This window comes from Diutina rugosa (assembly GCF_008704595.1).
Source record: "Diutina rugosa strain CBS 613 chromosome Unknown scaffold60_size67320, whole genome shotgun sequence".
In the NCBI taxonomy this organism is placed as follows: Eukaryota; Fungi; Ascomycota; class Pichiomycetes; order Serinales; family Debaryomycetaceae; genus Diutina; species Diutina rugosa.
The window spans coordinates 2,250-24,914 of record NW_022995084.1 but is presented as its reverse complement, the minus strand read 5'-3'; the positions used below and the strand labels follow the sequence as shown (position 1 = coordinate 24,914).

The window sequence follows — 22,665 nt, the reverse complement described above, 5'->3', positions numbered from 1 at the left end:
CGGTCACTACCCATGACAGGGCCCCCACCCTCCCACTGGTATACTCTTCGGACCACGATCGTCACTTCCACAGAGCCGTCAGACTGATTCGCGACAACGGCGGAGGGGAACCACATCTTCTCTGCGACTGTCCCGTGTCAAAGCGCATGTACCGCCTTATTAATCGAACCGACCTCCCCTACCAACATGTCACAGACATGTTGCCCCCCAACCGTCTTTCTTCGGACGCCTTGAGTGAGTTAGCCCGTTATTTGCGGGCGATACTCCTCCTCTTCAAGGAAACACGACTATCGGCGTCAGCTCCTGTCATCCAGACAGAAGCTAGCCTACAATCGTGGATCCAGCGCAACCGGAGATACATTATGACGGGTAAGGGACAACATAAATTCTGAACACAACCCCACATTACTGAATGGAATGCTGAGATATCGCTCGCCCCGCGGGCGACTTATGGCTCCCTACTTCATCTCTTCGACCAGAGGGAGTATATCATTTAAGCAAGTGACGACGCCTATAACTATAGTATAGTTGGCTAGTACACTCTGAGAGGAGAGACCGTGGTTCAATTCCCCGTGGTTTGGGCCGTCGGTCACCTGTTTACTGAACAACTGCCTCCCCACATTCTCTTCCATATACTGAGTTTTTCGCCGTTGTCGGCTTTCTCAGATCGCAAGGTATCGTGAATGAAGGCTTTACAAACACTTGAGTTCCTCTAAGGAGTATGTAAGTTTTTTAAGTTAGATATCAATGCACAACTAAGGATAAAAAAAAAAAAAATCTTCAAGCCAATCTCGTGGAACAAGGTTTATTGGGTATTTATTGATTTTTGATTATGATGAAGTAAAATTTGAGATAGTATCAACCATAGATCTAGAGAAAGAGACTCTTTCATATGTGATGACAACTGGCAAAACGAAAATCGAAATCTTTACGTCTTATACGACTGCCAGGATGCATAAGTTATCAACTATCATGGTCCTCGGTAAGAGTTACTTTTATGTTTGTTTGAGAAAAGTTGAGTTACCATATTATACCCTAATGTTTCCCTCTAAGACTGCGCGCGACTGGCCACGACATCCGAATGGTGAGGAACAGGCGTCAGTCAATTGTGGAGGAAATAGCCAGTGGAGATCATGTGGTCGTCACTCCCGAGCCACCACTCAAACCACAACTATCCCACCAGGTATCCGTCTGCAAAGCAAAAAGTCTCATAGACTTGAGCATCAAGTCATCCGAATGGGAAACCAGTGATAAACTTTATTTGGATCCATTAGATGGCAAAACGCTGGATACAATATGGAGGAAACATGGTCAAAAATACAATTATCAGACCTATCTATCGAAAGAGGCGATCAATGCCATTGAGGACGAACAAATGGACCATCTACTCAATTTTGCAACGGCTTGCGACATCAATAGCAATGCCCTTAACGATCTCGTTACAGAATCGGACAACATTTTGGAGAAGCTCTCCAAATTGGAGATTAAGTATTATCAAGTGACAAGTGAGACGGCAGAATTTGATCAAGGGCTGAAACGTCTCTTGGATATTCAAGCAGAGGAAAAAGCTCGATACGAGCAAATGACAGGTTATTTAAAACACTTCACAAAGTTTGATTTTATTGCCAAGCACTTGAATCGCAGTGGTTACCGCCTAGTTGTTCTGCGGAGTGATGTATTTCGGAACGAAATTTTGGCGGTACTCGATGATGCAATTAAGTTTTTGAACGAACATCCCAATTTGAAAGATATCGAGATCTACAAGTCTCGATTTCGACAATGCATGACTCGCTCAATGACCTTGATCAAGAATTGGTTAGTAGATGAGATAAAGTCTCGTCAAGATCAAGTGGTTTCGTTAGCATCCAAATCCAAAAAAGCCAATCCGGAGTTATTCGTGTTTGCGGAATTTATGAGTTACGATTATGACACATTCAGATCTTGGGTTGAGGAAATTGAAAAGCGTATCCCTGAGCATGCTGAATACAAGGGATTGCTTTGGGACGTCAACAATCAATTCTTCAAAACTCGTCTCAAACTTATTCGTACAATACCACCATTCACAGCGACTGATGACATACCAGTTGTCCAAAAGGTACAAGAGTTATTTAACTACTATAACAGGTTGGTAATCAAGGAGCTTGACATCTACCTCAAGTACTTTGGTGCTGATGCTGATCAGGACCAGCTTTATCATTATCTCAGGACAATGCTTGATACCTTGTACGACACAATCAGAGGAATGATTCTTAAAGAGACTAATATCAGTGAGCTCTGTCAACTCGCAACCCTCCTTCAAAAGTATTATGAATTTGAAGGTGAAGCATCCCCGACAGAGGTCAATTTCGGAGCCCTTTATAAGTCTATTGTTGAAGAAGTACAAGCTCGACTAATTTTCCGCATTCAGCTTTATGTCGACAATATTCTTATGAAGTATCAGCCGAAGGCTGAAGATTTACAACTTGGTCGGAGGAGAAGTTCATCGACGCAAGCTGAGGTGAATGTTTTGGATGTTGACTTCAAGGAAAACTTGTTTGAGTCGCTCTACCTTCCGCTCGGGAAAGGCTTGACTTTATTGACGACAATTTATGGACTTATTAACAATGCGGTTTTTGACGATATAGCCCATTATATTGTCCATGCGTGTATTGAGCTTCTCAATGGGCATTTCATTAATTTGGCCACTACTCATCTTGGGGCCCTTGATGCAAAGTTGTTGTATCTCAAGAACTTGCTACTCTTGCGTGAGCAGGTCAACAATTTTGACATTAGAATCGTTCATAACGACTATTCCATCGACTTCACCCTGGGTTTGACTGATATATGGCAAACCTTGCGCCAGGGTCAGTTTAGTCTTAATAACGCTGGACTCATAGAAATGGTTCAGAAGTCTGTGCCTCGAGTTGTTAACAATATGAGTGATGCAAACCATGAAATCGAAATGGAGCTCAACAATGCTGTCAACGATTTTATAAAGGAAGCATCTAATATTGTAAGTGAGCCTATAATCAGTGGCCGGGATTCTCTGGATCCTAAAGCTGTTAACTCGAGTTACAAGCATGCCCTCATCACGAAAGTGCCTTATGTCTATAAGCAGTTGGTTGTGTTCATTTCAGATCCTCTCGTACGGAATTACTTGATGACAAACTTGACGAATTTATTAGTGGTCACGTATGAAAACTACTATACTTATTTAGTAGGTCATTTGACTGACAAGCTGCTTATCAACGACTTGATGGAAGTTGACACGATGAGAGGGTTCTTGACCGAACTAGTTAATGAGCAATATGAAGGTAATCAATAGAATGACGGGTGCCACTTTCAATTTCCATCCTCTTCAAATGGGTTGTAAATATTCTTTGATAACTTTTTGTTCAACTCACTCTTCACGTAGGGAATCTGGTCCGTGGCAATCAACAAGTGGGTATCGTCCAATTCCTCAAGCACAACTCCTCGATTTTCGGCATCAATTTGCAATATCAATGCCCTGATAGATGGGTCACATTGCACTAGCGCCCCTTTGGTAGCTCTAAGCATCGCACGCTCAAGTGGTGGAGAGTTGACAGATTGCGTGCGGCTCAGCGTTCATACTTTATTTGGTTACTAGAGTTAAAATGATGTAAGCATGAACAACCGTACTACTCTCATCATCGATTATTGAATTAAGTCACTTATTCAGCATTAAGTATCGTAGACTGGGTTTCGATCTTAACCGAGGATGAAGTATGCTTTTCGCACGTATTAGTAGTGTGATCGCTTGACAGTCTAACTCATGACTAAAAAGACTCTCGAAGTTCCCGAGGGTAATTCCCAAGATAGTCCACCAACGAAGGATAATTATGGTCTGCATAGCTCCGTTGATAACCAGGAGGCAATTAGCACTTTGAGTACTGCAAGTGTGGGAGCCAATGATTCCCATTCCGAACGCTATTCTCCGGAGTCAGAAGCTCGTGGCACAACAGGACCAAAAAAGGGTGATTTTGATCCATCCTTCACAGCAGGTTCAGAAACTCTGGCATTTCTGCTGACGGGTAATAACCCTACAACAATAACGGAAACTGAGGTGGAGCCTGCGAGTCAGAATGGAATCGGAGTCAGCGAAGGCGAAGCTGAGAACAATGATGACGATTATGATGACGATGATGAATCTGACGACAGTGACGACGAACAGACGGAAGACATTCCGTTGCTTAAATACAGTCGGCCGAAATCTCTCAAACTCAGCGATGTTTCGGCCAGTACGTTTCACGATGATTACATGATATTCGCCACACATCTAGGGGTGATCCTGATCTACACAACTAACCTACAATTGGTGCGGACGTTCAGAGCCCACCGAGCATCGGTCTTGCTGGTCTTCACCGATGGGACTTACTTCGCAACGGCTTCTATGGATGGCACAGTTGTTATTGGCTCAATCAAAGACGAAAAGGATATACAAGCCTACGATTTCCAGCGTCCGGTTCACGCTGTCGTTCTTGACAAGAACTTTTCTCAAACTCGAAGCTTTATTTCTGGGGGCAAAAGTGGTAAGATTTTATATTCAACCAAAAACTGGTTAGGAAAACGTTCCGACGTTGTTATTGACGAGGGTGATGGCCCAATTGTTGGCCTCCTCTGCGTTGACGATGTTCTATTTTGGATGAATGATGTTGGTATCACCGCTTACAACATTATTACGCGGCAAGTTATCAAGGTTTTCGAACGACCTGCCGATGCCCCTCGGCTGGATGAATACTGGCCTCGGTGGGCTTTTCCCGAAACTGATCGCGTCATAATTGCATGGGGTAATTATGTTTGGTCCATGAGGATTACAGCTGCCAAGAAAACGGAAACGGTGTCTTCATATATTCCTCTGTCGGTATCATTCAGAGCCAACACTGGAGCAAACGAGCGCCTGGTTGAACTCGAGAATATATACAAGATGAGCTCATTGATTGCTGGAATTGCATCATTTTCGAAACATGATCAATGGTTGTTGCTCACCTATACTCCTCACACAATTAATTCGGATGGAAAGCGGGTATTTCTGAATCCGGACTTGCAACTAGTGAACTCAGCCACCGGTGAAGTGGAGTGGGAAGAAGAGATTGGTCTTAAAGACATCAACAACTTGAGCCTCAATGATTATCAACTTGCCTCAAGTGACGACGGGTATTTCATAATTTCCGCTCGCGACTTGGTTCACGCTGAGGAGTTCAAGTTGGAGGACAGGCTCCAATGGTATATTGATCATGACAGGTACGATGAGGTCTGGCGCTTGAGCTCCTTCCTTAATATTCCTCCTCTTCGTCGACTCAACTATGGAATCAAACATGTCGATAACCTTGTGAAATCAGATTGGAAAGAAGCGTTGAAGTTTTTGAGGAAAGTATTGGATGTGGATGAGAGTCGATTAGTTGTGCGCGATGATAAAAGTACCATAGCATCAACCGCCGTTGCAAATGACGATGCATATGTGGGAGAAGTTGTGAACCAATGGGAAGAATGGCTGAGTATCGCTATCAAAACTAACCACTACGAAGAGCTTACCCAAGTGATACCTACGACACCAAAGTTGGCAATTCGCCAGGAGGTTTATACCAAAATTATGAGTCACTGGATGCATGAAGACGATGTGACAACGTTTTTGACGTTATTGAATATGTGGGATCATAATCTATACGACATTCATGTGGTGATTTCTGAGTTGGAGGAGATTTTGGAAGACAAAGAATCACCGGAGTTAAGACAAGGCTTGGTTCAACTTTACGTTTGGCTGCAACAACCGGAGAAAGCTGTGAGCCATCTAATCAAAAACCGCCTGGACCAGCTAATTGAATTCATCTGCAATAACCACATTATCGAACAGAACTTTGACTACATTCCCAAAATGTTGAGTTTCAAATTCGATAATCCGGATGCTTTGCACACCGTGCCTGTCGATGAAATCGAAACAAAACTTGCTCCGGTAATGAATATGCTTGTGAATTATCGCCATGAGATCAATCCCGCTCGATTTGTGCAGTACTTCAATAGCATCAACTTGCTGGTATTGACATTTGTCTATCTCCTAGAGCTTCAATCAGTCGACGAATATACTGCATCAAAATTCGGCAATGATATGGTAAAGATGCTTGTTGAATTCAGGCGGTCTTTACTTTTACCATTTCTTACTAAGCATGACGCGAATTATGATCTTGACTTCGCGCTAAAGTTATGTGAGCAGGCTGGCTATGTTGAAGAGCAAGTCTACCTATTAGGCAAAGTGGGGAATTCTAAGCAGGCGATGCATTTGATTATCTCCGATCTTAACGATCCGAAAATGGCACTTGACTTCGCTAAGCAACAGCAGGATCGTGAATGCTGGAATTTGCTTCTAACCGCTTCAGTAGACGAGCGTGATGGCGGACGGCCATCCTTCATTAAAGCACTCATCGAAGGAGCTGATGATCAAACTAGAGAGTACTATGATCCGTTGGACATCTTGAAGCGCATGCCAGCGCTGATATCAGTTCAGGGGCTTAATCATGCGGTTATAAACTTCACAAAGAAGAATGCTTTGAACCTCGTGCTACATCAACTCGTTCTCAACATCTTGTACAAACAAGCGGAAAAGGCTTCACGCACCTACCGGGAAATTAGATTGATCGGTGTCGACGGAGAACGTGAAATCAAAGAGGCGGATTTAACTCGTTTGATTGGCGTGGACGTAATACATTCGTCTTCTCCAACAACTGAATTGACTATGCATTACACTTTGGACGTCGCTAACAGCACGGTTCCCGCCTACACTGCACTTCGCAAAAAACTTGCCTACTTGTCTCACCGCCGGTGAAACGTATGTAACGTCGGTAATAACCGATTGAGACTGAAAGGAGCCCTGATTAATTCACAATGTGTAATTTTTCCGAACTTAGCATGATTCTCTCCTTGACGATAAGATAGCATATGATTCAGGATTCGCTAAATCGAAACCGCCCAAATACTGAGTCAATGATATTTGTAGACAAACACTGATGCATGCTCACACCATCGATTCTCCCACATGTCGCCACGAAATTTATATGTGCCCCGCATTTAACTCATGCTCCTCCGCCATATGCGGCGTCGGAGTTTGCACATTTGCCATTGGTGACGGGTGCGCGCCATACGCATTTAACGGATTCGTTAGCAAGGGTCATGTTCGCCTCCTTAATGAGGGGTAGTAAGGCATTTGTGTACGTCGTTACCCAGACAGAAAAATAACAGATTGGAAACGCCATTTACATACGCCAAATGTACCAGTAAAAATCGGAATCTCGAGGCATTGACAAGAGTTAGTTTACGTCTAATTCCCAAAGAGTCTCTTTTGCTGTAGTAAGGGGGGTAACTTGCAGGGTGCGACGAGTGCCTTATAGATTCGCGCATGTGAGTTTAGGAAAAAATAACTCCCCCACCGTCGGAGTTCATGTGAATCGGACCCATATGCGAAAAGATAAACTCCGAACACAGTTTCCATTTAAGGGACAAGAAAACCGTTGGTGTCATCGATTAATTGGTCGCAATGGTTAATTTTGATGATTTCCTCAAAATTGGGGGGAGAAGTTTATTAGTGTTGGTTCTTCTTTACGCTACTGTTTGGACGGCATTAAGCATCAAGAAGTATGTTTACTCCAAGAAGCATGGATGTGAAGATCCCAAGGTCTTGCAACATACTGGTATGTTCTCCGTGCCGTTCATCCTTAAATTGGTGAAATCCAAGAACCAAGGCTATCTTGTTGATTTCATCTACGAAATTTTCGAAGCTCTTGGATGTGAGACCTTCCTTCTCACCTTGTTCGGTGTCCCCATTGTTTGTACTGATGATCCCGAAAACATCAAGGCTGTGTTGGCCACCCAATTCAACGACTTTGCCCTTGGAACTCGTCATGCCCACTTTGATCCATTGTTGGGTGATGGGATTTTCACTTTAGATGGCGCTGGATGGAAGCATTCGAGACAAATGTTGAGACCCCAATTCGCCAGAGAACAAGTCGCCCACGTTCGCTCGCTCGAGCCTCACATTCAAGTGTTTGCTAGACACGTTCGGAACCAACAAGGCAAGACTTTCGATATTCAAGAATTGTTCTTCAGACTCACTATGGACACTGCTACTGAATTTTTGTTTGGCGACTCGGTAAACACTCTTTATGATCTGACCATTGGTGAAAAGCCAAAAGTTGACTTTGATGGCCGGGATGAATTTGCTGAAGCTTTCAACCTTGCGCAAATGTACTTGGCGTCTAGATCGTACACTCAAATGTTTTACTTCTTTGTCAACAATGCTGAATTCCGTCAATGTGTTGAAGCTGTACACCGTTTCACCAAATACTACGTGAAAAAGGCACTCGAGGCTACTCCAGAAGAACTCGAAGAAAAGCTGAAGGGTGGCTACACATTCCTTTACGAATTGGCCAAGAAAACTCGTGACCCTAAAGTTATCCAGGATCAGCTTTTGAACATCATGGTCGCCGGGCGTGACACAACTGCAGGTCTTTTGAGTTTCACTTTCTTTGAACTTGGGCGCAATAAGCAGGTTTTGGAAAAGCTCAAGGAAGAAATCTACACCCACTTCGGCAAAGGTGACAATGTTGATTTGCAAGAAATTACTTTTGAATCTTTGAAGAAGTGCGAGTACTTGAAGTGGGTATTAAATGAGGTTTTGCGTCTTTACCCCAGTGTGCCTGTGAATTTCAGAGTCGCTCAAAAAGACACCACCTTACCCACTGGTGGTGGTAAGAATGGTGACAAGCCTGTGTACGTTGGTAAAGGTACTACCGTCGCCTACTCTGTATACTGTACTCACCGTTTAGAAGAGTACTACGGGAAGGACTCTCTTGAATTTCGCCCTGAAAGATGGGCTGACAACAACAAGCTCGGATGGGCCTACGTCCCTTTCAACGGTGGGCCTCGTATCTGTTTGGGTCAACAGTTCGCCCTCACTGAGGCGTCTTATGTCATCGTTCGTTTGTTGCAAATGTTCGAACACGTTGATTTGACGGATACTAGACCATACCCGCCGAGGAAGTCTGTGCAATTGACTATGTGCCATCAAGATGGTGTCTATGTCCAAATGTGGTGAGTTTGTATTTAATTGAATATTATCAGAAAAGAACTATCTTAGACTTGTAGTTTAGCACATAGGATCTCGCCAAGTCACCTATAAGGCCAATTTTCTCAAATTCATCTTTCTCTGCGGGTAGATTCCCTATCGACCGGAGACAATTATTAAATATTGACCAGTAATAATCTCCGTAAGATTTCTCCTTTCATTGTCTGTTCCAGAATCTCCCAAGCACTCCATCGCTTACTTGTGAGAAGACCGAACCCATGACATTGTTTGCCACAACGTTGGCTTTACCAAATTTGTCACATTTTGTGAAAGCCATACAATTAGTGCAACTCAATGACAATGCCACTGCCACCAAAATCAAATACAAGAACTCAAGCTTCAACACAGCCATGATAGCCAAAACGACCCAAGCTGCTGGCACCGCGTACATCAACAACCAGAAAATGTAGCTGTCGATAGGATTGATATAGCGCAGGGGATCTGCCAGTTCAAATACCCAAACATTCTCGAACTCGCCAGGATGTCCCTCTAAAGGAATAGTTTCATTCCACCATCTAAGCCCTACCAACAAACGCCCTGCAATATTTTTGAGGTTCCAAAAATCAGCACACACCAACAAAATGATTGTTATGAATGTGACAATGAATTGATTCTTTTTTGTTATAAAGCCAATGAAAAGGCCCCCAAATATGTAGATGAATATCGGTGCCACTCTTAGTATCATGTATATGACGAGGCACAAAGGGTGTGAACTTTGTCTGATTCGCTCCATAAATGTCATTGGCTGGGGTTGTTGCTGAGATTCCAGCGTCATCGGTGTCTGGTCCAGTTGTATGGTTTCCGTATTCATGACGCTATGGAATGGTTGACGTGGGATATAGAAATCGTGCGCGTTGATCGAAGCAAAATGCCAGATCTGTGAAATAAGGACTTGCATAAATCATACAAATGATTAGACTGAATCACACCGTCTTTTAACATAGACAAGCCATCATAATAGTACAGTGCTTATTAACAGTAACTCGTGATCATGCCACTTTGTAGAAAACCTCTAAGATGCAGGATGCAATCATGGTGCGAAGGCAATTTGATCGCTTCACATAAGCTTTATTCATTATGTCAATCTATAGAAACTTCATCGGTGGAATCACCCGAACCCAGTTGGAGACTGCAAAGGTAAGTTTCTGTCGCTAAAGCTATTATTATGGTTGTGCGGATTTCATACTTTTGGGCTTTGATTTGATGTTGAATACTAACACAGCAGTTCGGGTTCTACCTTCTTTCCCCAATCTTGATCATGTACTACGTTGGTTTAGATACTGACAAGAAGTTTAACTTGCCCGGGTTTTGGCCTGATCCCGCCACCCTTAACCAAGTTCCCAAAGAACCTCACGAAATTCAAGCTGAGATTGCTAGAATCAAGAGAGCCAGAGCTGAGAAGAGAAAGAGACTTGAAGAGAAGGCTCGCGAGTTGGGCTTGGACGAGGAATGATTTCTCAACAGTTCATTATCATATTTGATTGCTTCGTGGCTACTTGTACATATTGTGGCCCTTTCTCGGGGTTTGAATTTTTGTTATATTGGAATACATGGTGAAAAATTAGGCCATCTCATGACGAACTAAAGCCTGTTCCAAATCAAGTATAGTCTCCGGACGAAGGTTCAAGTAGTTTCCATTTGCTAGATCTAGCACTTTCAACACTGAACTCTGGACATTCTCATATGGAGACGCCGGGGTTAGGGGTTTTTCCGGAGCTTCAAAGCTGGGTGTTGTTGACGCTGATTTTAGTGACGGAGTGTAGGAATGATTCGATGACTGTCTATCGGCAAGAGTCTGACGCTTCACTGGAGGTTTTTCCATCACATCATTTGTGGAGAACCACTCCATATTATTCGGTTCATCCATCTGAAGAAATTCCTCATAATCCAAAGTCTCCGATAAACAACTATTAATGATTTCTTCAATAGATGAATACATTAGAGTAACTTTCCCTCTTTCATTCACCAACCCGACCAATTCGTCAATCTCCCACGGTATCACCACGTTGAGTTGGCTGATTAGTCGAACTAACGTGTGGTAGCCTGACTGCTCGTCCGTAAGGTCATTATAAGCCGGAAGCGTCGCTATTTGATTTGCGGACCAATTGTTCATGGGGAACAAATGGGTACGACGCCAAGCTGTTTGAATTTTGGATGGTTGAACTTGACTCCAGGCGTAGCTAATCCATTCAAGCACATTAACAAGGGGAATCTTGTAGTCTTTCTCTGATAAAACTTCAAGCCGATTGTGGCATCTTGATTGCTGAATGTTGATCATCCATTGATACTGCTGGATGCGGTACCTTATGCGAAACTCTTCAATAATTCCATAATTGAGTGGAAGATAGTCATACTTGACCCCGTGATCAGCATAATTCGGAAACTTCAAATTGCTGTTGTTTTTCAAATATATTAACCGAATGTGACTGAACTTGAGATTAATAATTCGGTGTGAACTCGAATCATCTAGAATAATGACAATTTTTCGATTGGCGGCTCTCAATTTTTGATGTAACAGTAACAAGTACTTGTGGAACATCAGTGATGTAATCCATTTGTTGACATTACTGGAGTATTGAATACCAAATTCTTGATTGATTTTGTTGAGAATTTGACGATTTGACTGATATGCTCCCAGGGTAAACCTTGGATGTTTGAATACGTCAAACTTTTCGTATTTCCCAACCACTAAGGGCTCAAACTTTTCCAGCCCGTCTAAATTGCAGCTAAGCATGATTGTTAATGATCTCTCTGCCGGAGCGTCCGCTTGTTTCAATCCGAGATCAATCGATGATACATCAAATATTTGATCCAACGGTAATGAATAGAATAATGAAAATTCCTCGATGCAAAATATATCTTGTGGCTGGTATCCCTCTAGCGCAATTAGATTTTGGAGATACTGTTTCAACTCCACTTTTTCTTCAAGTTCCCAAACCTTATTGAGTGGATAACCCATATCCATCTCATCAACGTCAATATTCAAGCGTTTGACGAAATTGTTGATCCACTTCCCGTTAAACTCACCTGTGCCCTCCTTGAGTTGCGCTGGTAATCTATTCCAAATTGAACTAGCCACCAGGGTAATGATCGCCGTGGGCATAGGGTGTTTCTCCCACACCCCTTGAGTCATCCATTCCGTTAAAATTCGACGGAGAACTGGATTGGTTCTCTTCCTTCTTCGCACTAACCTTAGATCAGGGGTCATTGACGCAATCAACTCGGCCTTACTCGAAAGAATCCGGGAAATCGTGGTCTGGCAAGGGGCACGGGCAAGGCCATAATTCTGCCTGACCCATTGAGCCAAGTTCATCTGGGTCATTTGAGGGTTCGCTTCGGCATGAAGGCAAATCTCGATCTTCTGCTGAACAGTGAACCCCATAGTCGCATTAATGCATAAACTTTTTTCCTGTGATACAGGTTGGAAAGCCCGACCTCACTCGGGGACTCCCGGACAATAACTACCGTTTATACCAAAAAAACACTTACATTACGGACATTACAAATTAATCTTACTAATTGTTCTTTGTGTTCTCAATGAATTTGATCACCTTGTCAAACACTGCATCGTAAATCTCTTGCTTTTCAATGAATAAAGAATGACGGCCTTTAGCAGCAGGGTAATGCTCATGTTGTACTTGCGCAGGTAATAAGGAGTCAAACTTCTTCGACGCCTCAATATCGTTAATGAAATCATCGGTACCATGGACAACCAACACAGGAATGTTTTTGTCCCACTTGGCGACGTAGGCCGGATCAAGTAATGCCAGCCCTCGAACGAACATATCGTTGTATTGCCTAATGGTGCCCACGAGCACAGGGTCTGAATCCTTGAGCCACTTCCGCCACGAGTCATCCAGAGTAATGTGGTCAAAGTTCAATCCAGAGTCGATGGTAAGCCAGGGAGCGATCTTGTTGATCAAAGGCTGCAACTTACGTACCACAATATTCACTTGCGACTTCGGGTGCAATTCAACCAAGGGCCCACAGGCAACGATCCCTCTGAGTTGATCCCTGTACTTGCCATGAATACCATAGTTGAGAACAATGCCACCACCCATGGAGTGCCCCATCATGATAAACTTTTCGTTCGGGTCAGTTCTAGCGTCCAACTCACCCTTGAGGAAGTGGTCGACGTCGTCAAACACATGGAACTCGTCAGTCTTACCAATGGCTTTCGGCGACGTCTCTTGAGCACCACGTTGGCCGAAGAAGAACACTTCGACCCCATTCAGAGCCAAGTTGTCAAAGAATCTGGTGTAAACGATCAGATCCTCACCGAACCCGTGCACGTAGAAAACTTTGCCGAGGTAAGGAACCAGCAGGTCCGGCTTCCATCTCACAATTTTGAAGTGAGCACCATTGTAGTCTTCGTACAGTTCAACGGGCTCGTTTTTAGCTTGGTAAGGTATGGGGGCGGCTGGCATTTGAGAGTACTGACACTGATGCGTGGAGTATCCTAATATAACGAAGTCGTTGTGAGCCCGGTGGTGTTTTTAAAATTTACCCCCTACTGTGGCTGAGGGTGCCAACTCCAAAAGATTTTGATGCGCACTGTGCTACCATGAGTCGAAGTAACTAGCTCCAGTCAATATCACTTTCAGTATTCCGTTGCTTATCGATAGTAATGTGAACATGTTGATTGTGCCGCATTCTGTCTCATTGATCTCGAAGTAGTTGCATATACCAAATTTTCACGTGATATCTGTCTCGATCGTGATACACGCATAATCGCCACCCTTGAGGAAACGGTCCAAATACGACACATAGGAAGAATTGATGTATTTCCTTCGTCAAATGCTTCATCTATTATTGTGTAAACGTGTACAAGGTACATTTGAGCAATATCTTCTTAAAATACATAGCTGTACACCACAAGCCGAGCCTTAGACGCGAGGCCTCAGTATTCAAGAAACATGTAGAAAGTAGTGACCTTGATGTCTAACGAATCTTCTTGGGAATAGTTCAATCAATTACATGAGAAACTGCTTCGCCGTGTCACTGTTTAGCTAGTTCACCATTAGTTCGACCGCATTCAACTCAATCTTAACGTTGCGGCGCTACCATGTTCGATCGCTTCATATAATAATTTATTCATTAATGAAAAATCTCACTAGGATTAAGGTGACACTAGAATGAGGTGAGCTGTTTTGAGTGTTAGATTCTAAGCTTGTTAAGGATTCGATAAGCCTTCTTGTACACCAGTACTTCTTCGACTGTAATCACATTCCACACTGCAACCCAGCTATGAGGGGTATAGCTATGAAATTAGGTATAAAAACCAACGGCAATTTTCAGATAATGCTGGCCTAAACCTTATATGACATAAACCTCACATTGTTTATATGAATCCAATTTAGTAGCTTGCAATTTTTCTCTGATGTAGTTTACTCCAGATATAGCCCAACTTTAAAACCAAATCGCACTCAGAAAAAAATCCCTACGGCGCCCCACCACCCTGCTTCAGAGACAAATGAGTGACCCTTTCAGTGGGCTTTCGTTCAAGGTTGGGGTGGCCGAGAATAAAAACTCCACTTACCGCAATAAGATGGAGGATGTCCACACCTACATTGCTAATTTTGCTGAACGTGTCGACTGGGGGTACTTCGCCATCTTCGACGGGCATGCTGGTAAGGACACAGCGAGGTGGTGTGGTAACAATCTTCATCAATTGTTGGAGAAGGAGATCAATTCTCATGAGACCACTCTGGCACCGCTCATGGGTAAGCATGATTTGCGTGAGTCGTTAAACCAAGCATTTAGCAAGGCAGATGACTCAATTGAAAAAGAGGGCCTGGGATCTCTGGGTTGTACGGCAGCTGTGGCCGTATTAAGATGGGAGACTGACCCTCTGATTGATCAATCGCTGACGCCTCAAGTAGAGAAGCATTCGAGTTACGAGTTTGTTCCCCAATCGTACCACCGACGGGTGCTCTATACGTCCAATGTGGGTGACTCTCGCATTGTTCTCTGCCGACGTGGAACGCCCTATCGATTATCGTACGATCACAAGGCTACGGACGTGAATGAAATAAATCGGATTAGGGAACAAGGCGGTCTCATCATGAAAAACCGGGTGAATGGGGTTTTGGCGGTGACGCGACTGCTTGGGGACTCTTACATGAAGGACTTGGTCATTGGTAAGCCATTCACTACACAAACTACAATCACTGACGAGGATGAGTTCATGATAATAGCGTGTGATGGTGTCTGGGATGTCATACTGGATCTGAAGGCATGCCAATTCGTCGTTGATCAATTCGCGGAGCAACTTGATGTACAGACAGTGGCAAAGAGGTTATGTCAACTCGCGATGGACCTTCTGACCACTGATAACGTCACAGTGATGGTCGTGAAGTTTGAGCTGGGTGTTTTTGGCGAAACCAAGCCTGTTACGAACTAATTTATGATGCTAACGTAATATTGTAAGTCTAATCATGTGTCACCATCTCGGAGATATTCTTGGGGTGATACATACGTAATGCGAGGGACGACATTACAACCGAAATGCTCAGCAATGCCATGGCAGCTGCCGCCCACGCGGGGTTCAATCGTGTATGTTTCCAAGGATAAAATAAACCAGCAGCAATCGGAATGCTAATAATATTGTAGACCAAAGCCCAACCAAAGTTGAAGCGAATTCTTCGGAATACAATGCGAGAAATGTCAAGCAATGTGTAAAATGCCACAAGTGGAGTTGACTTGTTCAAAATGATGAAGTCCAGTGATGTCATCGCCAAATCAGTTCCCAGGCTCAAAGCAACACCAACATTCGCTTGCGTTAAAGCTGGTGCGTCGTTGATCCCATCGCCAATCATGGCTACCACCAGCATGCGGTTAGGTCGCTCTTGAAGCTGTTTCACTTGAGCTTGCTTCTCATGAGGTAGAACATCAGCAATAACATTTGAAATTCCCAACTCATTAGCAATCACCAGAGCGGTCACATAGTTATCACCTGTAATCATCCAACATTCAATTCCTCGATTTTCAAATGCTTGAATCACATCTCGTGCCTCTTCACGTATGTTGTCCCTCAATGCCGTAGCTATAATGAGCTCAAACTTGTCAGATCGGCGTGCCGCAAGCATGACTACCAGCTTAGCTTGCAATTTCCATTTGTGAATCAAGTCTCGATCCTGAGATGATACCTGAACTCCATTTTCATTCATGAACGCTTCATTTCCAAGGATCGCATCGGTGGGCCATTCTCCTGCAGTTAGGGGTACAACAGCTCCAAAAACACCCTTACCTGCCTCCACTTGAGGTTCGGGTACTGTATTCATTTGGGATACTGGATGCAGTTTTTTGATGTGGTTCCTGAGTGCTAGAGCAATGGGGTGATTTGAAGCCGTTTCAAGATCCCACATTAGCTGCCAACCTTGATCGTCATGCACAACAAAATCAGTAACTTCCAACTTGCCATGGGTCAAGGTTCCCGTCTTATCAAAACAAACGACGTTTGTTTGAGCACCATCTTGAAATGCCAGGCCACCGCCTTTGGCGAGAATGCCATATTTGGCTGCAAGTCCAGAGCCAACGTAAAGAGCAGTCGGCGCCGCCAAGCCAATGCCACATGGGCAGGCGATAACAAATACCGCAATCAGAAATTCGAGAGACCATACGAGCCAACCACCAATATCATTGTCCCTATACAGATCTGGTAGATTACCCAGGTAGGCAAGGACTAACCAAACGACGAGTGTCAAAGTCGCCAAAAGTATGATCAAAGGAACAAAATAACCCGTAAGCGTGTCTGCGGTACGCTCAATTGGAGCTTTGTTCAATTGTCCATTTCTCACCGTCATGACAATGTCATCAATCAAAGACTGACCAGGAATCGTGTTGATTTTTGCGAGGACCGACTTAGTACCACAATTCACCGAGCCTGCGTATATCTGATGACCTGACTGATGGAGCACAGGTCTGGATTCACCCGTGAGTGCACTTTCGTCGAACTCTGAGACGCCTTCGATTATTACACAATCCACAGCAGGCAATTCCCCTGGTCTAACACGAATGGTGTCGTCCACGTCCAACAACACGGCTTCTATCACGTTTTCCTCAAAACCTTCGGTGTTTTCCTTCACTAAAACGGCCTCAACAGACTTAGCTTCTCCCAAATTTGCAACAGAATCAGCTGCAATAACGCGAGAGACGGCCCCCAAGTATCTTCCAACCAATACGAAGAAGGTCAAAAATACCACTGAATCGAAATATGTCATTTCAAAACCTTTAGAATGAGGGGGTTGTTGTCCCAGCAATATCATTAATCCTATCAGAGCAAAGTAAGAAACAGAGGTACCCAAGCTCATCAACAAATCCATTGAGCCAAACTTCAAAAATCTCTTCTTCCATGAATTTTTGTAAAACCACAACTGTTTTAATTCCTTGAAAGCTCGCTGGTGAAACATATCATCAGCACAGAAGAAAATGGGGGTGGCAAGAAAGAATAAGATCCAAGTATTAGTCAGAATGTTTCCTACCCACAAAGGGTGTTCAGTCCATTTTCTCACAGGATTATCTTCTGTCATGAAAAACATTGTCACCATGCTAAAAACAAATGTTGGAATTGCAAGAATTGCGGTCAACTTCAACCGTTTAACAATCTCTGAGGTCTCTTTAGATGCCACATTTTTCAACTCCTCATCCATCGACTCAGGACGAATTAACTCCACTTTGTATGGGGATAAACTCGTTATGAGACCTCGTATATTTAATTGCGACGAGGGTTTGTATGTTACTTGTAAGTATGGCTTGTCAACACTTAATTCAGCATACTCAACAGCGATGTCTCCAGTCCATAATGAGACTAACTGAATAATCGCCTTCACATCGTCTTCAGAACTTACACCATGTAACTTAAAATTGACATAGCGATGAGTTTTTCGAGTAAACTCCATACCTTCACAAACAGATACAATTTCTGCTACTCTGGCTTCGAAACCCATATCCTCAATAGTGTCAATGATTTTATTTGTCAAACCCCTGTCGGAAATTATCACGACTGCTCGATTCAGCAACAAGTCCACATCAATACTTGAACTTTCTGGTAATAACTGTTGCAATTGTTCATGAATAGCATTGACGCACAGCACGCAAGTCATCCCAGTGATGCTGAAAACAACTCGAACATCGCTCAATTCATTTGACGGTAACTCATCAGAAGTGACAGTTAGCAGCTCGGAGTCACTGTGCTGGCAATGATTGCAATATTTCACATGCTGATAATCAAACCAACGTTTTTTCAAACTCTTCCATCCTAAACGACTTGCAATTCCTGACGCTTCAACAAGTGGTTGAACATGGGCACTGACAATGTTGCCGTTACGAGTATACTCCCAAGATGATACGAGAAACCCCAGACTGACTAACTTCTTGACATATTTGGAAACCACCGCATCCAAAGAATCTGCTGAAATGATAAGCTTATCTTGTTCGAATGTAAGCGTAGCCCCTGTGATACCCTCAGCCAACTGAGTAATTCGAGCTTCACATGTTGGACAATGAAGGTTGTCGATTTCAACGGTGAGCCGATCCAAACAAGTCATCACTGCCGAAGCTCATGCTTTACTCTCCGTGCGGTTTTTATCTGTGCGCAAAAAGCCTACATGAAGCGATTAATAATATGCTCAAAAGTGCTCACTTCGGCGTGGTTAACGTTATCGCTTGAATCGCTAAAACTCCGAAAAAAAGTCCCAATACGCGTTCCGCAAATGTATGAAAAAACACACAAGTTATGATGTATTCCGCCAAAAACATTGTCCCTAAGACCCATCCCAACGCTCTCAAAATCTGTTGTCCATTGCGTGGAAGGGGGTTGTACGTAGCCGACTCGGAATCGCTAATTGGATATATCCTGAGGTTGACCAAGGCAAAGCATATGAGAATCACATACTGTCCCAAAAGGTAGCAATGGCTCGAAATATCCAATCCATTCAGCCAAACGTTTCCGCTTTGGGCACACCGAAACGTGTCCTTGATCAGCGAGTCGCCATCGCAATAGCCACCTGTAGCCGAATTGATTCGATCGAAGATAGGGGGACCAAAAAACCACCAGTTTGTACAAAATCCAATAATTCCATTGACGGCAAATGATAACCATAAGCGTGTACTAAGTCCAACGAGTGCCGCCATTAAGATCGCACACCAAGTGTAACCCCAGTTGACGAAAATCTTCGACAAAAAGTGAATGACTGGAGACGAAGCTATGGTAGCATTGTACCTGTTAAAAGGGGCACATATCAATAGTATACCCACAAGAATACCGTATACCAATACGTACTCATTGATGTGTATGGGACCGGCTTTGATCATAGATGGTTGACGGAAAGCAAATACTATGTGCACTACCACTTGGTAAGTAAATAGCCGTGGAAAAGGTGAAACCTACTGGTAAGAATCCAAGATGTAATTCAAACAGTAGTTTGAAGATAGAAATCCAATTGACGCTACATCATCTGCCATATACGGTATCGCTAGCAAAGCTGTCAAGCAAGGCATCACGTGCGATGAGGTAACCCCGGATTCGAAGTGTAATGCAATCGAGGGGCCGATCCTGCTTACAATATCGTACAGACATTATCTAAAAGAGAGATGTTTCGTCGAAGTATCCGACAATGGTCTCTGACACCGTTGTTACGAAAGGCCACCGCTAAGGGGGCAGCCAGCTCCAACCCCCAAATGCTATTCCCATGCCTTGACAAGCTCGAGCGCAAGACTGAAGAACTTTCAAAGGCCGCGCCCGATACTTGCTCGAACAATCGGGTCAATTCTCTTGAAGCTGGTCCGGAACCTTCATACTCGAAGGTTCTCACTGGTTTTGAAACATATCATTCCGGTAAGCCGATATTTCTTGACAATGGAGGATTCCTCCCCGACTATGACATTGCTTACGAAACTTGGGGGACTTTGAATGCAGACCGGTCAAACATGATTCTCATTCATACAGGGCTTTCAGCTTCATCACACGCCAAATCCCAACCGAATAACCCTAAACCAGGCTGGTGGGAGAACTTTATTGGTCCTGGGCTGTACATTGACACTGATAAGTACTTTGTTGTGTGCACTAATGTGTTGGGTGGTTGCTATGGTAGCACGGGTCCCCTGTCCAAAGATCCCGCAGATGGCGATTACTACGCTACTCGGTTCCCTATTCTCAGCGTGAACGACATGGTGAGAGCGCAAAGAGAGCTTATACGTGACGTATTTGGTGTCAAAAAACTTCATGCACTGATTGGTGCATCGATGGGAGGGATGCAATCTTTGGCATTTGCTTGGGAGTTCCCCGATGAAGTAAACAAGATTGTATCGATTTCGGGTTGTGCAAGATCGCATCCTTATTCGATTGCGTTGCGCCATTGCCAGCGACAGGTGTTAATGTCAGATCCTAACTGGAATCGAGGTTTCTATTACGATAATATTCCCCCTCATGTAGGTATGAAGCTTGCTCGCGAGATTGCTACCGTTACCTACAGGCTGGGACCGGAATGGGAGTATCGGTTTGGGAGAGGACGGGCTGATGAACTGAAGCCACCTGCGCTTTGTCCAGACTTTTTAGTTGAAACCTACCTTGACCATGCTGGTGAAAAGTTTTCTCTTGAGTATGATGCCAACTCTTTATTGTATGTGTCCAAAGCCATGGACATGTTCGATTTGGGTTACAAGAATCGAATGAGAGCGTACAAAATGCGTAATTACGCTGAGGAAAATTATCTTTCGCAAAAATCTAATACAACTTCGATTCCTAGTGAGCCGTACCAGGAAACTGTTGGTCGGCAAATTGAAACTCCAAAGGAGTCTTTGGAGGATTTGCGCAAGGGAATGGAAAAGTTAGCTGACTCCAATTGTCTAGTTGTGGGAGTTGAATCTGATATTTTGTTTCCTGTCTGGCAACAGAGAGAAATTGCAGACGTCCTTATGAAAAATCGAAGAGAGGGCGATGTTCGCTATTATGAGCTTGGGACTGATATTAGCAATTACGGCCATGACACTTTCTTGTTGAGTATGGATCACTTTGGTCCCCACGTTCGTGAATTCATCGAGACTTAATTCATTGACTCGCTTATCACAAACTGTTTTGCATAAAATTACACGTATGACCTCAGCGATCTCGTTTCATCAAGTAATTTGATGTAGTTCCTCGATGTAGTTATCGTTGATTACTAACAATCTCAACGATGATATTGTGAAATTTAGCATATTCAATGCGCAAAACTCATGACTTCACTAAACTGTATCAGTGCTAATAATGCCTTGTTTTGATTTCAGGTCAGAACGTGAATGGACTTTACCGCTATGGAAGACCTTAAAAACTGGGCTTAAACGAAACTCTTATACGTACCAGTGCACTAAAAACGTACTCACTTTATACAGAATGCAAATCTCAAAACATTGGGCAATTTTTACTTCTGTTACAAGAATGGACGGCATCAAAAGCCAAAAATTGTATATCATCACTCATCTCGTAGCTGCATATGATGCGATAATGTCACATTGGCTTCGCTAGCTCAGTCGGTAGAGCGTCAGTCTCATATTCATTCTTGAAATGAGTTATCTGAAGGTCGAGAGTTCGAACCTCCCGCGGAGCAAATTTTTTGTATTTGATAATATTTCACTTGAACGCCGCTGTTAGGGACTAGCGGGTAAAACCTCGGGTATCCCCGTCTGGTCCTCTCTTTTTCGCCAAGATTGTCTTAGGCCTCGTCAACGATGCACATGCAAACCACCAACTAACCTGATGGTACATGCGTTCTGTACCTCAGATCGGGTAGCTTGTATTTGGTGCATCACTTACGAGACCCACCTCCCGAAGTTAAATAGTTTTCACTATATCCTAAATAAATCAGAATCTACTTCTCAAACCTAACAGCCGCCAACGATGAGGGCAAGCTATGGAGAGTATTCCGAAAATGAACGAAGACGAATTTCACGACAATTCGAGTTGCTAGAGTTTCTCATTGTGTTTTTGGTTTGCCTTCCGACACCTCGTTGTGTGGCAATATTTATAAGAGCTGTCTGATGCGTCATTGCACAAAGCCTTTGACTCTCGCCAGGACCAATCTTCATTTGCTAAACACAACCAACTAAGATGTCTAGACATCATTCGGCTTTTGATTGGTCCCAAGTGATGCCCTCATTATCTCACAAATTATTCTGATCATCACCTATGGGCGTGGCACGGCTTTCTAAACATTTCATAGGCAAATTTCACTCAATCTTGCAGAGCAATAAGGTACCCGATGACATAGTCTGACTATTAGAAAGATCTATAGTCACGACTTCTCATCACACTCTAATAACGAATGCTTAAGAAATACAAAATTGAAAGAAGTTCGAAAAAATACGGTCGTTCTTCGACTACAGAAGTTTCTAGAATGTAATCAATGTTGGCATGCTAATGCAATGCCATCCTCAGATGACTCCAACCGGGGCACCATCAACACTGAGATGTCTGTCATGTACCCTCCAACTGGTCAACACGTCCCTACTGTACTAATTCCTAGTCAAGCTTGGTACCAGATCGACCCAGACCACTCCAAGAAGATCAACACATG

At 43.6% G+C, this 22,665-nt stretch overlaps 12 protein-coding genes across 12 annotated transcripts; 6 read left to right on the top strand and 6 right to left on the bottom strand. All coding sequences in view use genetic code 12, as the record gives it.

Annotated features, from left to right (window-relative positions):
- Window positions 1-1,081: 1,081 nt before the first annotated feature.
- SEC34 (Golgi transport complex subunit) lies at window positions 1,082-3,304 on the top strand (the record flags this gene model as incomplete). The annotated part of the gene is made up of 1 exon (XM_034153527.1): window positions 1,082-3,304. One exon carries the CDS (start codon window positions 1,082-1,084, stop codon window positions 3,302-3,304), a length of 2,223 nt encoding a protein of 740 aa, XP_034014160.1.
- A 17-nt stretch (window positions 3,305-3,321) lies between these two features.
- Window positions 3,322-3,537, bottom strand: DIURU_001027 (TFIIH complex subunit; the record flags this gene model as incomplete). The annotated part of the gene is made up of 1 exon (XM_034153526.1): window positions 3,322-3,537. One exon carries the CDS (start codon window positions 3,535-3,537, stop codon window positions 3,322-3,324), a length of 216 nt encoding a protein of 71 aa, XP_034014159.1.
- A 235-nt stretch (window positions 3,538-3,772) lies between these two features.
- On the top strand, window positions 3,773-6,817 carry VPS41 (Vps41p; the record flags this gene model as incomplete). Its single annotated transcript, XM_034153525.1, has 1 exon — window positions 3,773-6,817. One exon carries the CDS (start codon window positions 3,773-3,775, stop codon window positions 6,815-6,817), a length of 3,045 nt encoding a protein of 1,014 aa, XP_034014158.1.
- A 708-nt stretch (window positions 6,818-7,525) lies between these two features.
- DIURU_001025 (cytochrome P450) lies at window positions 7,526-9,082 on the top strand (the record flags this gene model as incomplete). Its single annotated transcript, XM_034153524.1, has 1 exon — window positions 7,526-9,082. The coding sequence occupies one exon, from the start codon at window positions 7,526-7,528 to the stop codon at window positions 9,080-9,082; it is 1,557 nt and encodes a 518-aa protein (XP_034014157.1).
- Window positions 9,083-9,269: 187 nt separating this feature from the next.
- On the bottom strand, window positions 9,270-9,923 carry DIURU_001024 (uncharacterized protein; the record flags this gene model as incomplete). The annotated part of the gene is made up of 1 exon (XM_034153523.1): window positions 9,270-9,923. The coding sequence occupies one exon, from the start codon at window positions 9,921-9,923 to the stop codon at window positions 9,270-9,272; it is 654 nt and encodes a 217-aa protein (XP_034014156.1).
- A 266-nt stretch (window positions 9,924-10,189) lies between these two features.
- On the top strand, window positions 10,190-10,565 carry PET100 (Pet100p; the record flags this gene model as incomplete). Its single annotated transcript, XM_034153522.1, has 2 exons — window positions 10,190-10,249; window positions 10,338-10,565. The coding sequence occupies 2 exons, from the start codon at window positions 10,190-10,192 to the stop codon at window positions 10,563-10,565; spliced, it is 288 nt and encodes a 95-aa protein (XP_034014155.1).
- Window positions 10,566-10,673: 108 nt separating this feature from the next.
- PDC2 (Pdc2p) lies at window positions 10,674-12,494 on the bottom strand (the record flags this gene model as incomplete). Its single annotated transcript, XM_034153521.1, has 1 exon — window positions 10,674-12,494. The coding sequence occupies one exon, from the start codon at window positions 12,492-12,494 to the stop codon at window positions 10,674-10,676; it is 1,821 nt and encodes a 606-aa protein (XP_034014154.1).
- A 133-nt stretch (window positions 12,495-12,627) lies between these two features.
- On the bottom strand, window positions 12,628-13,539 carry DIURU_001021 (acylglycerol lipase; the record flags this gene model as incomplete). Its single annotated transcript, XM_034153520.1, has 1 exon — window positions 12,628-13,539. One exon carries the CDS (start codon window positions 13,537-13,539, stop codon window positions 12,628-12,630), a length of 912 nt encoding a protein of 303 aa, XP_034014153.1.
- A 1,046-nt stretch (window positions 13,540-14,585) lies between these two features.
- On the top strand, window positions 14,586-15,515 carry PTC1 (type 2C protein phosphatase; the record flags this gene model as incomplete). The annotated part of the gene is made up of 1 exon (XM_034153519.1): window positions 14,586-15,515. One exon carries the CDS (start codon window positions 14,586-14,588, stop codon window positions 15,513-15,515), a length of 930 nt encoding a protein of 309 aa, XP_034014152.1.
- A 28-nt stretch (window positions 15,516-15,543) lies between these two features.
- On the bottom strand, window positions 15,544-18,660 carry CRP1 (Crp1p; the record flags this gene model as incomplete). The annotated part of the gene is made up of 1 exon (XM_034153517.1): window positions 15,544-18,660. One exon carries the CDS (start codon window positions 18,658-18,660, stop codon window positions 15,544-15,546), a length of 3,117 nt encoding a protein of 1,038 aa, XP_034014151.1.
- A 91-nt stretch (window positions 18,661-18,751) lies between these two features.
- On the bottom strand, window positions 18,752-19,426 carry DIURU_001018 (uncharacterized protein; the record flags this gene model as incomplete). Its single annotated transcript, XM_034153516.1, has 1 exon — window positions 18,752-19,426. One exon carries the CDS (start codon window positions 19,424-19,426, stop codon window positions 18,752-18,754), a length of 675 nt encoding a protein of 224 aa, XP_034014150.1.
- Window positions 19,427-19,792: 366 nt separating this feature from the next.
- Window positions 19,793-21,160, top strand: DIURU_001017 (uncharacterized protein; the record flags this gene model as incomplete). The annotated part of the gene is made up of 1 exon (XM_034153515.1): window positions 19,793-21,160. One exon carries the CDS (start codon window positions 19,793-19,795, stop codon window positions 21,158-21,160), a length of 1,368 nt encoding a protein of 455 aa, XP_034014149.1.
- Between the last annotated feature and the right edge of the window lie 1,505 nt (window positions 21,161-22,665).